Genomic DNA, 14,357 nt, shown 5'->3' with positions numbered 1-14,357 from the left:
TACAAGCCACCTCGGGTTCTCTTTAAGGAAGAGCAGATGTCTAATGCTCTCTACTGGGGTGGAGTTTGCCTTTAATTCATTTATTGTTGGTTTTCATTATAGGGAAATTTTGGGTGGAGAGGAGTTGTGGCCCTACCTTATGTCAGTCAGTGCTATTCCTGCCCTCATCCAGATGGCGACACTGCCATTATTTCCAGAGTCCCCCCGCTACCTACTCATTGACAAGGGTGACAAGGATGGTTGTCTGAAAGGTAGGTTGATCCGTGGCTTGATGGTCCTTCCCTATCTATTGAAACAGATGATGATATTGCTGACTGTGATTTTCTAGCGATGCAGCAGCTATGGGGCCCAGGAGAGCACCAGGCAGAGATGGAAAACATGCTGGCTGAGAGGAAAGCAGTTGGAGATCAGGTGAAAAGTGTGAAGGATCTCCTGATGGATCGCTCAGTACGGTGGCAGATGATCTCTCTTGTACTCATCTGTGGAGCCATCCAGCTTATTGGCATCAATGCGGTAATGTCTTTCATTACTTACCACTTCACAATTTTAAAGCTATAATTTGAAAATACATTGTTTTCCTCTTAATTGGGAACATATTTGGTCATATTTTTGAGTGGTATTTAAAGGACGACTGTAGTGAGAGGGGTATGGAAGCTTCCATATTTATTGCCTTTCAAGCAATACCAGCTGCCTGGCTAGTCTGCTGATCCTCTACCTCTAACCGCACAGGTCCGGAACGCATGCAGTGTGAACATCAGACATTGCACTCTATGCATGTCTGATGTCGTGCGTGTCGGCCACCTGCACGCGTTTCCAAAACGCGGCTGGAAACGCGTGCAGTGTGAACGGGGCCTAATACCTTTAACCATAGACCCTGACTAAGCATGCAGCAGATCAGGTGTTTCTGACATTATTGTCAGATCTGACAAGATTAGCTGCATGCTTGTTTCTGGTGTTATCCAGACACTACTATAGCCAAATAGATCAGCAGGGCTGCCAGGCAACTGGTATTGTTTAACAGGAAATAAATATGGAAGCCTCCATATACCTCTTACTTCTGTTGTTCTTTAAGCAGTAGGTTTTAATTTATTTATAGATAGTGTCAAATCACCCTGTGGTCAAGCTTGTCCCCAAAAAGATTTGTTATAATAAGGTGACTTTAGTAGTTATATTTAGCATGATTCAAGGAACAGAAAGTGAAGTACAGTGGGATGCGAAAGTTTGGGCAACCTTGTTAATTTTCATGATTTTCCTGTATAAAACGTTGGTTGTTACGATAAAAAATGTCAGTTAAAAATATCATATAGGAGACACACACAGTGATATTTGAGAAGTGAAATGAAGTTTATTGGATTCACAGAGAATGCACAATATTGTTTGAATAAAATTATAGAGGTGCATAAATAAGCTAAGTGACCCCTGACCTACATACACAGGCAGGGGTCGAGTCCTGCGTGGACACGGGTGAACGGCGTTCACCCACTTTTTCTTCAGAGTGAACGCCGTTCACCCTGGCTTGTGTGGAGGGAGCAGCGCAGAGAAGGCGAGCTATGGGGACAGTGGGGATGGGCGGACATCTCCCCCCCCCCCCATCCCTCACCTTTGTGCTCCCCTTCCTGCCTCTCCCCTCCAGCGTTGTTAAGTGTCTTTCCGCCTTCTTCCAGCCGCAAGGGACGCTCCGCTCTGTGTGCGGCTAGAAGACCAGACTAGCCGCACACAGAGCGGAGCGTCCCTTGCGGCTGGAACGAGGTAAGTGTTCGCCCACTTTCGCCGCCGGGCCCGACACTTAACAACGCTGGAGGGGAGAGGCAGGAAGGGGAGCACAAAGGTGAGTGATGGGGGGGGGGGGGAGATGTCCGCCCATCCCCACTGTCCCCATAGCTCGCCTTCTCTGCTTTGCTCCCTCCGGGTGGGGGCACACCTGGCTACCTGGGCACATATACCCCTGCCTACATATACTGGGGACATATACACCTGCCTACATATACTGGGGACATATACCCCTGCCTACATATACTGGGGACATATACCCCTGCCTACATATACTGGGGACATATACACCTGCCTACATATACTGGGGACATATACCCCTGCCTACATATACTGGGGACATATACACCTGCCTACATATACTGGGGACATATACACCTGCCTACATATACTGGGGACATATACCCCTGCCTACATATACTGGGGACATATACCCCTGCCTACATATACTGGGGACAAATACCCCTGCCTACATATACTGGGGACATATACACCTGCCTACATATACTTGGGACATATACCCCTGCCTACATATACTGGGGACATATACACCTGCCTACATATACTGGGGACATATACCCCTGCCTACATATACGGGGCATATATACCACCTGGCAACATATACTGGGCATATATACCCCTGGCAACATATACTGGGCACATATACCCCTGCCTACATATACTGGGCACATATACCCCTGGCTACATATACGGGGCATATATACCACCTGGCAACATATACTGGGCATATATACCCCTGGCAACATATACTGGGCATATATACCCCTGGCTACATGTACTGGGCATATATACCCCTGGCGACATATACTGGGCACATATACCCCTGCCTACATATACTGGGCATATATACCCCTGGCTACATATACTGGGCACATATACCCCTGGCTATATATACTGGGCACATATACCCCTGACTACATATACTGGGGACATATCCCACTGGCTACATATACTGGGCACATATACCCCTGGCTACATATACTAGGCAACTATACCCGTGGCTACATATACTGGGGACTACTATACTCATGGCTACTTATACTGGGGACACCTATAGTCCTGGCTACCTGGGAGTACCTATTTTGGGGGAACTGCTGTCAGATTATCTGCATTTTTGTGGAACCGCTGTTATGTATTTTGGGGAACAGCTGCCAAATTATGTGTATGTTAGGGGAACGGCTGCTGCCAGATTACGTGTATTTTGGGGAACTGCTGCCAGATTGTGTATGTTTGGGTGAACACTACTGCCAGATTATATGTCCTTTGGGTGTTACGTGTATTTTGGGTGATCCGCTGCCAGGTTTCGCGTATTTTGGGGAGCTGCTTCCAAATTATGTGTATGTTGGTGGAACTGCTGCTGCCACATTGTCTATTTTGGGGGAACCACTTCCATATTATCTGTATTTTGGAGGAACTTCTACCAGATTATGTGTCTTTTTGGTGAAATGCTGTGAGATTACATCTATTTTTGGGGGATACACTACGGCAGAGCTCAAACTTCCTCGGCAGACCTTTTACATCACTGCTAAGGTCATGTATATTTGGCCCCACCCATGACCACGCCCACGGTGTGCTTGACCACGCCCATTTTTTGACGCGACGCGCTGCGCGCAGCGCAGGAATTCTCCGAGTGAGTCCACTCACTTCTTTTCCCAGGACTAGACCCCTGTACACAGGTGAATCCAATTATGAGAAAGAGTATTTAAGGGGGTCAATTTCAAGTTTCCCTCCTCTTTTAAGTTTCTCTGAAGAGTAGCAACATGAGGGTCTCAAAACAACTCTCAAATGACCTGAAGATAAAGCTTGTTCACCTTCATGGTTTATGGGAAGGATACAGAAAGCTATCTCAGAGATTTCAGCTGTCTGTTTCCACAGTGAGGAACATACTGAGGAAATGGAAGACCACAGGCTCACTTCAAGTTAAGGCTTGAAGTGGCAAACCAAAAAAAAATATCGGACAAACAGAAGCAATGAATGGTGAGAACAGTCAGAGTCAACCCACAGACCAGCACCAAAGACCTACAACATCATCTTGCTGCAGATGGAGTCACTGTGCATCGTTCAACCATTCGGTGCACTTTACACAAGGAGATGCTATATGCGAGAGTGATGCAGAGGAAGCCTTTTCTCAGCCCACAGCACAAACAGAGCTGCTTAAGGTATGCTAAAGCACACTTGGACAAGCCAGCTTCATAATAATAAGGAATAAGGTGCTGTGGACTGATGAAACTAAAATTGAGTTATTTGGCATAACAAGGGGCATTATGCATGGAGGAAAAACAACACAGCATTCCAAGAAAAACACCTGCTACCTGGAGTAAAATATGGGGGTGGTTCCATCATGCTGTGGGGCTGTGTGGCCAGTGCAGGGACTGGGAATCTTGAGGGACGCATGGATTCCACTCAGTATTAGCAGATTCTGGAGACCAATGTCCAGGAATCAGTGACAAAGCTGAAGCTGCCCCTGGGCTGGATCTTTCAACAAGACGACGACCCTAAACACTGCTCAAAATCCACTAAGGCATTCAAGTACAACATTCTGGAATGGCTGCCTCAGTCCTCAGACCTGAATATAACTGAAAATCTGTGGTGTGAGTTAAAGAGAACTATCCATGCTCGGAAGCCATCAAACCTGAATGAACTAGAGATGTTTTGTAAAGAGGAATGGTCCAAAAAAGCTTCAGCCAGAATCCAGACTCTCATTGGAACCTACAGTAAGCGTTTAGAGGCTGTAATTTCTGCAAAAGGAGGATCTACTAAATATTGATTTCATTTCTTTTTTGTGGTGCCCAAATGTATGCACCTGCCTAGTTTTGTTTAAACAATTATTGCACACTTTCTGTAAATCCAATAAATTTCATTTCACTTCTCAAATATCACGGTGTGTGTCTCCTATATGATATATTTAACTGACATTTTTTATCTTAACAACCAGCGATTTATACAGGAAAATCATGACGATTAACAAGGTTGCCTAGACTTTCACATCCCACTGTAATTGCATGACGCAGTGGGTATGCCATTGATGCCAGTTTCTGTTAATAATCCTAACTTTATGAAAGCCAGTCAACTGTATGTGCGCATTATAGAGCATAGTATCTATTAATATTATTGTGCTGTTCATACCTCCAGGCTGTAGGTGTTGCCATTACATTATTGACACTGTATATCACTGTATATTAGAGTTTGTAGTAGGCTCTGTGGTTTGATCCTCCAGTGTGTTCTGTGATGATAGCCTGTATTAAATAAACCATTGCTTTTCTATGTGGCTTCCCCTATTACAATACACAGTTATTATAGTGGCTATGTACTGTATGCACAGTGGGTCTCTGGAGTCTGTTATGAAGACTGTAGGCCAGTTCACACAACCGACTGCTGGCAGCTTATTTCCCTTATGGAGCATAAACGCATTTAGCATTGGTTCCCATTGTTCAATCACATTTTGAGCCCCAGAGGGGGATACAGAACTGTGAACACAACTAATGCTAAAAGCTACACGAATGTGACTGTGGGCCACTATCACCATCAGGGAATCTATAGGGGAAGCCATATTTGGGGGGTGGGGGAGCCCTAGACCACCAGGGTGGCCATACTTGGGAGAAGAGGGAGCCCTAGACCACCAAGGAAGCTAAATTGAGGAGGGAGGGGGAAGCACTATACCACAAGGGAAGCTGTATGGGAGGGGGCCAAGACCACCAGGGTAGCTATTAGAGTTGGGCCGAACGGTTCGCCTGCGAACGGTTCCATGCAAACTTCCGTGATTCGCGTTCGCGTCCCGCGAACGTTTGCAGAAGTTCGGTTCGCCCCATAATGCACCATGGAGGGTCAACTTTGACCCTCTACATCACAGTCAGCAGGCCCAGTGTAGCCAATTAGGCTACACTAGCCCCTGGAGCCACTTCCCCCCCTTATAAAAGGCAGGCAGCGGCGGCCATTACGGTCACTCGTGTGCCACTGCCTGCATTAGTGAGAGTAGGGCGAGCTGCTGCACTGTCTCTCATAGGGAAAGATTAGTTAGGCTTAGCTTGTTCCTGGCTGCATACCTGTTCTGTGAACCCACCACTGCATACCTGTTCTGTGAACCCACCACTGCATACCTGTTCAGTGAACCCACCACTGCATACCTGTTCTGTGAACCCACCACTGCATACCTGTTCTGTGAACCCACCACTGCATACCTGTTCAGTGAACCCACCACTGCATACCTGTTCTGTGAACCCACCACTGCATACCTGTTCTGTGAACCCACCACTGCATACCTGTTCAGTGAACCCACCACTGCATACCTGTTCAGTGAACCCACCACTGCATACCTGTTCAGTGAACCTGCCACTGCATACCTGTTCTGTGAACCCACCACTGCATACCTGTTCAGTGAACCCACCACTGCATACCTGTTCAGTGAACCCACCACTGCATACCTGTTCAGTGAACCCACCACTGCATACCTGTTCTGTGAACCCACCACTGCATACCTGTTCTGTGAACCCACCACTGCATACCTGTTCTGTTCAGTGAACCCGCCACTGCATACCTGTTCTGTTCAGTGAACCCGCCACTGCATACCTGTTCTGTTCAGTGAACCCGCCACTGTATACCTGTTAAGTGAACCCGCCACTGTATACCTGTTCTGCTCAGTGAACAGTTTGGTGTGTCAGTGTGAAGCAGTACCTTAATTACACTACCTGATTGATGTATACACATGCAAGATGTTTTAAAGCACTTTAGGCCTGTCATTTAGCATTCAATGTGATTTCTGCCCTTAAAACGCTGCTTTTGGCGTGTATCCCACTCCGTCATGCCCCCCTCCAGGTGTTAGACCCCTTGAAACATCTTTTCCATCACTTTTGTGGCCAGCATAATTTTTTTTTTTTTTCAAAGTTCGCATCCCCATTGAAGTCTATTGCGGTTCGCGAACTTTAACGTGAACCGAACCTTCCGCGGAAGTTCGCGAACCCGGTTCGCGAACCTAAAATCGGAGGTTCGGCCCAACTCTAGTAGCTATGTTGTTTGGGAGGGAAGGGGGAACTAGACACCAGGGAAGCCGTATTAGGGAGGGAGGGAGGGATGAAGCACTAGGCGCCAGGGAAGTTATATGAGGTAGGGAGGGTGGAAACTAGAATGAACATCCCTATCTCATTCATTACCTGGGGACTATACCCATTCCAACTGAAGAACGGATTAAGGTTGAGCATATGAACCCACAGTCTCTATCTCGTTCATTAACGGGGAAATACCTATATACTAAAAGGGACTAAAATGATGTTAATCTCAAACAATTGATGTTAATCTATGAACAAAAGCAAGAAAAAAATAATCTTTACGGTTGTATGGTAAGATCAGTTACACCATGCACTGCTTATCTTAATAATTATCATAATTGTTTTCACAGGTGTACTTCTATGCTTATGAAGTTTTTCAGAATGCTGGTATTTCCAGTAATGATGCTCCATATGTCTCTGTTGGGATTGGAATCACAGAAATGATCACAATAGTGTTGTGTGTAAGTCATTGCTAAGCTACTACCCTACACATTCATCTTTTTTTGTATTTCAACATAAATAATGCAGGATATAAATCACTGTAAAAATAAAATAACAAAAAAATATGAAGAGCAGTGAAGAACAAATCTGTTCCTGCAAACCTGGTCTTCATTCTTTAAAGGGGAACTGAAGTAAGATGTATACGGAGGCTGCCATATGTGTTTCCTTTTAATCAATACCAGTTGCCTGGCAGCCCTGCTGGTCTATTTCTCTGCAGTAGTATGTGAATAACACCAGAAACAAGCATGCAGCTAGTCTTGTCAGATCTGACTTTAAAGTCTGAAACACCTGATCTGCATGATGCTCACATGTGACTGCAACTGCAATGATGCTTACACATGACGGCATCTGCAATGATGCTCACACATGACGGCATCTGCAATGATGCTCACACATGACGGCATCTGCAATGATGCTCACACATGACGGCATCTGTAATGATGCTCACACGTGACTGCAGCTGCAATGATGCTTACACATGACTGCAGCTGCAATGATGCTCACACGTGACTGCAGCTGCAATGATGCTCACATGTGACTGCAGCTGCAATGATGCTTACACATGACTGCAGCTGCAATGATGCTCACACATGACTGCAGCTGCAATGATGCTCACATGTGACTGCAGCTGCAATGATGCTTACACATGACTGCAGCTGCAATGATGCTCACACATGACTGCAGCTGCAATGATGCTCACACATGACGGCATCTGTAATGATGCTCACACGTGACTGCAGCTGCAATGATGCTTACACATGACTGCAGCTGCAATGATGCTCACACGTGACTGCAGCTGCAATGATGCTCACATGTGACTGCAGCTGCAATGATGCTTACACATGACTGCAGCTGCAATGATGCTCACACGTGACTGCAGCTGCAATGATGCGTACATGTGATTGCAGCTGCAATGATGCTCACAGGTGACTGCAACTGCAGTGATGCTTACACATGATGGCATCTGCAATGATGCTCACACATGACGGCATCTGCAATGATGCTCACACATGACTGCAGCTGCAATGATGCTTACACGTGACTGCAGCTGCAATGATGCTTACACGTGACTGCAGCTGCAATGATGCTTACACATGACCGCAGCTGCAATGATGCTCACACATGACCGCAGCTGCAATGATGCTCACACATGACCGCAGCTCCAATGATGCTCACACATGACTGAAGCTGCAATGATGTTTACACATGACTGCAGCTGCAATAATGCTCACACATGACGGCATCTGCAATGATGCTTACACGTGACTGCAGTTGCAATGATGCTTACACCTGACTGCAGCTGCAATGATGCTTACACGTGACTGCAGCTGCGATGATGCTTACACATGACTGCAGCTGCGATGATGCTCACACATGACTGCAGCTGCAATGATGCTCACACATGACTGCAGCTGCAATGATGCTTACACATGACTGCAGCTGCAATAATGCTCACACATGACGGCATCTGCAATGATGCTCACACATGACTGCAGTTGCAATGATGCTTACACCTGACTGCAGCTGCAATGATGCTTACACATGACTGCAGCTGCAATAATGCTCACACATGACGGCATCTGCAATGATGCTCACACGTGACTGAAGCTGCAATAACGCTTACACCTGACTGCAGCTGCAATGATGTTTACATGTGACTGCAGCTGCAATGATGCTTACACTTGACTGCAGCTGCAATGATGCTCACACATGACTGAAGCTGCAATGATGCTCACACATGACTGCAGCTGCAATGATGCTCACACATGACTGCAGCTGCAATGATGCTCACACGTGACTGCAGCTGCAATGATGCTTACACATGACTGCAGCTGCAATGATGCTCACACGTGACTGCAGCTGCAATAATGCTCACACATGACGGCATCTGCAATGATGCTCACACGTGACTGCAGTTGCAATGATGCTCACACGTGACTGCAGCTGCAATGATGCTCACACGTGACTGCAATTGCAATGATGCTTACACCTGACTGCAGTTGCAATGATGCTTACACATGACTGCAGCTGCAATAATGCTCACACATGACGGCATCTGCAATGATGCTCACACGTGACTGAAGCTGCAATAACGCTTACACCTGACTGCAGCTGCAATGATGTTTACACGTGACTGCAGCTGCAATGATGCTTACACTTGACTGCAGCTGCAATGATGCTCACACATGACTGAAGCTGCAATGATGCTCACACATGACTGCAGCTGCAATGATGCTCACACATGACTGCAGCTGCAATGATGCTCACACGTGACTGCAGCTGCAATGATGCTTACACATGACTGCAGCTGCAATGATGCTCACACGTGACTGCAGCTGCAATGATGCTCACACATGACGGCATCTGCAATGATGCTCACACGTGACTGCAGCTGCAATCATGCTTACACCTGACTGCAGCTGCAATGATGCTCACACATGACTGCAGCTGCAATGATGCTTACACATGACTGCAGCTGCAATGATGCTTACACATGACTGCAGCTGCAATGATGCTTACACATGACTGCAGCTGCAATGATGCTCACACATGACTGCAGCTGCAATGATGCTTACACATGACTGCAGCTCCTGAGTTTTCTAATAGGGGATAATTTTTCATCTTGTGTTTAAAATTATTTTTCAGCACTTTGCAACTGAAAAAGGGCCAAAAGTAGGTGAAGAAGTACTATCAAAATTGCTTGCTGGTGGTTTAAAAATTATTTTATTAACAAGTTGTGAAAAGATCATCTGGGAGAAAACTCCAGAGAAACCGTGAATTGCATATGGTCGAATATCTTAATTTTCAGTTATTTTATAGAATTCTACCATTTTTTTACATTTGACTGATGTATCTATTTCTTCTTATTTCTGTTTTTATGCCTTCTTATTTCTGTTTCTATTTAGGGCTTCCTTATTGATCGTGTGGGCAGGAAATCCCTGATGTGGGTGAACTGTACTATACTGGCTGTGATTCTGACTTTACTCACTGTCACACTCTCTCTTCAGGTAAGGACTGTTTGTACTGCACAATGCAGTTCTTCTACCTTGAAATATATCTTATGGTGGCCATACATGGTACAATAAAAACATTTGATTATCCCGTTTATTCGATCTAAATGATCGAATTGAATGAAAGTTGAAAATATATTTTTTTTTGATCAAGAAATTCAAACGATTATCCCGTTTTTCGAGAAAAATCAGAACGCACATGCTGGAAAAATCTTTAGGTACTTATCCGTTAGCCGGGCGCATCCGGCAGGTGGCGCTGTTGTAGCTAATTTCATTCATACTTAGTTAACGTAGTACTGTGTGAATGGAAGCGCCGCAGGTGGCGCTAATTACATTGATACAGCACGTAACAATACAGTGTTAATGGGAATTAATATGTATTTCAAGTGGCCGGAACTGTCACTTAATGCAATTAAAATGAAAGCAGTGGCAATTTAACAGATGAAGCCGCCGCCTTCGTCTGTTCTTCTTCTCCCCCTTTGCCCTCCTCTCGCTTCTATACAATGCTGGCAGCTGGGGGGGACACGCGTGTCCCCCCACAGTCGTTCGTCGCAAGCAAACAAGCAGGATTCCCTGCCCCGACGAACGACTCTGGGGGGACACGCATGTCCCCGCAGGCTGCCAGCAGAGCTGGGACAAGGTCCTCCAGCACCCAAGGCTGAGACAACAAAGTGCGCCCCTCCATCCCTCCCACCCCAGCCGTCACACACTGATTGCTATTAGACTAAGAGGGCCACAGGGCCCACAACCTCCCCAACACATTAATATCTAGTTATCTGGCTTGCAGTCACTGCTATGTATCCCCTTTTCTTATTTCTTTCTGCTTCAAACACAATTAGGAATGACAGCTGAATGAATTGTGCGCCCCCTCCTACACTGCGCCCTGAGGCTGGAGCCTCTCCAGCCTATGCCTCGGCCCGGCCCTGGCTGCCAGCATTGTATAGAAGCGAGAGGGCAAAGGGGGAGAAGAAGAACAACAGACGAAGGCGGCGGCTTCATCTGTTAAATTGCCGCCGCCTTCATTTTAATTGCATTAAGTGTCAGTTCCGGCCACTTGAAATACAATGTATTAGTTCCCATTAACACTGTATTGTTACGTGCCGTATCAATGTAATTAGCGCCACCTGCGGCGCTTCCATTCACACAGTACTACGTTAACTAAGTATGAATGAAATTAGCTACAACAGCGCCACCTGCCGGATGCGCCCGGCTAACGCATAAGTACCAATCTTTATATTCAATCTAACGGAATAATCAAACTAAATTATCTAATCGAAAAAAAATGAAAAATTGTACCATATATGGCCACCCCAAGGTAAAACAAAAACAAAAAAACCCTGAATTCATTAATGCACAAATTAGCTTCAGGGTTGGTGACAATTGAAGCTTGTAAAGCAAGCCTGTAGTGCAGTGTTTCTCAAACCTGTCCTCGTGACTCCCCAACGGTGCATGTTTTGCAGACATTTGGCAACCTCACCTATGCACAGGTGGGGTAATTAGTGTCTCAGCTAGGTGGATTCCATGTAGCTGAGACACTAATTACCCCACCTGTGCATAGGGGAAGTTGCCTGCAAAGCATGCACCGTTGGGGAATCACGAGGACTGCTGTAGAGGATGGCTATAAATTGAACTGGTAGTCAAGGTTGCATGCAATGCTTCCAACGCAGCAGATCAACCTGCTGTCGCTAATGGGACTCTAGTACTGAGCCTTGTTTGGTATTCACATTTGGTAGGAAATCCATCACCGAAACCTAGTATTGTTTACCCCCTCCACAATCAAGTGACAATGGGGCAGTTCATTTTGGCATATGGAGATTTTTTTGCACCATGTAAAAGATAGGATATTGTCAGTAGGGTCTTCAATTTAGCTGATGGTTGGCTTTTATCTATTATGCTGCCAGGTTATTGGCAGTAGTTTAATTTTGATGCCACTGTTTGGCTATTAAATAGCCACAATGCTGGTCAAGTTATGGGATGCTATAGTTATAGGATGCTTCATTTTGAAGATAATAGAAGGTGACTACCATAAAGGGTTAGCAGTTAGGTTTAGACATACATTAGGAGGGCAATTATTATTAGTATTACGGTATAAGGTAGAGGAAGGGTAGTTTCAGTCGTTAGGGTTATTATAAGGTCAAGGTTATGTGTCTGGAATGGGTAAGCTTAGTCAGAGTGGGGGAGGTAAACCCTAGTGATTAGGAAGCGGTTTATGTTAAGAAGGCTTGGGTTCAGCATCAAAAAGGAATAAATGTTAGGCATCAGAAGGGTTAATTTTAGAAGGAAAGGTTAGGGTTATGTCTCTGCAAGAAGATTTATCAGTAAGGGGATTGGTTAGGGTTATGCCTTCATCCACACTGAATCTAACAAATGCCAGAATTACATGGTAACAATGTTACCTCTGCCTACGGTTAATCTGTGATCTGACTTTGGTAAGTACAGTAGGTGGCATTGCCTACCCAGGAAGGAAGGAGACTGATGGCAAAAGGAGGAGTACCTGAACTTTTGAACTTGGGAATCCTATTTTTTATAGTAAAGAGTTCTGCTGATTTTTAAAATGCAGCTATGCAGTACTGTATAAAATCACTTTAATGAAGGCTACGTTTGTTTTTCTATTAACTTGACTCAAGTAGCATAAAACTAAATGAAAAAGGCTGCTTAACGTATTTGAATATTGAAAAAAAAAAATCCCTCTCCCAGATAACCTAACAATTCCCCCACCATGCACCAAACTGCCTTCCCATACTCCATGGGCCTTCGGAAAAAAATGGAGCACATGACTCAGTGTATGGCCAGCCGTCAGACGGCCACAATCAGCTGAGCCAAGAAGGGTCTAAATCTAAGAGTATAACATTTAAATGTAAAAAGAAGAGGTAGAATATAATTATTTTTTTAGTAATACGCCACATTGTTATCATGCATTTTTAATGTGCTATTTGAGTTGCCTCTGGGGCTAAAAATGCTGCTCAGTTCACTTTAAAGGCTTATTTTAGTTGGTAGTTTTCCCGTTTTCCAGGCCATTGAACAATGAAAGGAGCAACAGGACATGCAATGTATTTGTAACAAAAACTGTTTCATAATTTGGTGTCACATACTAATTTTACTTTCCTGTAGAATTCATATACTTGGCCTCCATACGTATCTAGTGTGCTCATCTTCATCTTCACCTTGACCTACGGCTTGGGACCTGGTTAGTAATCTGTTGAGTATCTTATTTGCTCCGTGACTTTATTTATTTGCCTTGGGTGGTCAGAAATCCCAAACTTGCCAAATACGAATATACTCCATGTGTACTAAAATCAGAGTGATCCATTTGGAAATTGGAACACAGCAATCTCAATAATTAGAGATGTGGAGGGAAGAATACGATCCTCACTTAGACTGTGCTGACATGGTTGCAAAAGACACTAATATCCACTGAGAAAGAAAAAGGTGGAGGCCCAGTATTTTACCTGGTTTATTACCAAATATGGTAAACATGTAAACAGTCATACAATGGACAGGTGGACAGTGCAGGCATAAAGAGAGCTTGATGGTTATTTCACACTCCTCAACACAATGAGAATAACATGACTGTCGGGTTCACTTTATTATTTGTATTGCTCTAAATAATGATAGTAAAATATAGGTCCTAAACAGGGATTCTGTTTCAAAATGTTTATTGCAATTTTGATTTTCAAGTTAGAGAAAGTAACAGTCATGTTTGATTGCAGACCAACATGTAACAGAGGCATGGCACATGAACAAAGAACAGTCATGTAATCACAAAAGGAGATTTCCATTATTCTTGCACAAAGCAACACAACCAAAATAACAGTGTATAATGTATAAAAGTCTCAGGATCTGAACATGGCCCCCACCATCATAGAACCTCAAGGGTCCCTAAATTAGGATCCAAACATACCTCTTCCTTTTTTTTGTATAAACATAAAGGGTAGGAAAATATTCTCTAGTTAAACCCACCTCTTAAGCCCCATACACACGCTCAACTGCGCTCTTTTATGCAGCATATTTT

At 44.8% G+C, this 14,357-nt stretch overlaps 1 protein-coding gene across 1 annotated transcript in view; it reads left to right on the top strand.

Moving 5' to 3' along the window:
- The window catches only part of LOC137522543 (solute carrier family 2, facilitated glucose transporter member 11-like), a 51,635-nt gene that overhangs the window by 20,850 nt on the left and 16,428 nt on the right, over positions 1 to 14,357 (top strand). The window contains exons 6-10 of the mRNA XM_068242627.1: positions 103 to 251; positions 329 to 513; positions 7,184 to 7,294; positions 10,241 to 10,342; positions 13,457 to 13,532. Coding sequence (XP_068098728.1) covers positions 103 to 251; positions 329 to 513; positions 7,184 to 7,294; positions 10,241 to 10,342; positions 13,457 to 13,532 — 623 coding nt within the window. The remainder of the gene's footprint in view (positions 1 to 102; positions 252 to 328; positions 514 to 7,183; positions 7,295 to 10,240; positions 10,343 to 13,456; positions 13,533 to 14,357) is intronic.

Source organism: Hyperolius riggenbachi, chromosome 1 (assembly GCF_040937935.1).
Source record: "Hyperolius riggenbachi isolate aHypRig1 chromosome 1, aHypRig1.pri, whole genome shotgun sequence".
In the NCBI taxonomy this organism is placed as follows: domain Eukaryota; kingdom Metazoa; phylum Chordata; class Amphibia; order Anura; family Hyperoliidae; genus Hyperolius; species Hyperolius riggenbachi.
This window is presented reverse-complemented; position numbering and strand designations above follow the sequence as displayed.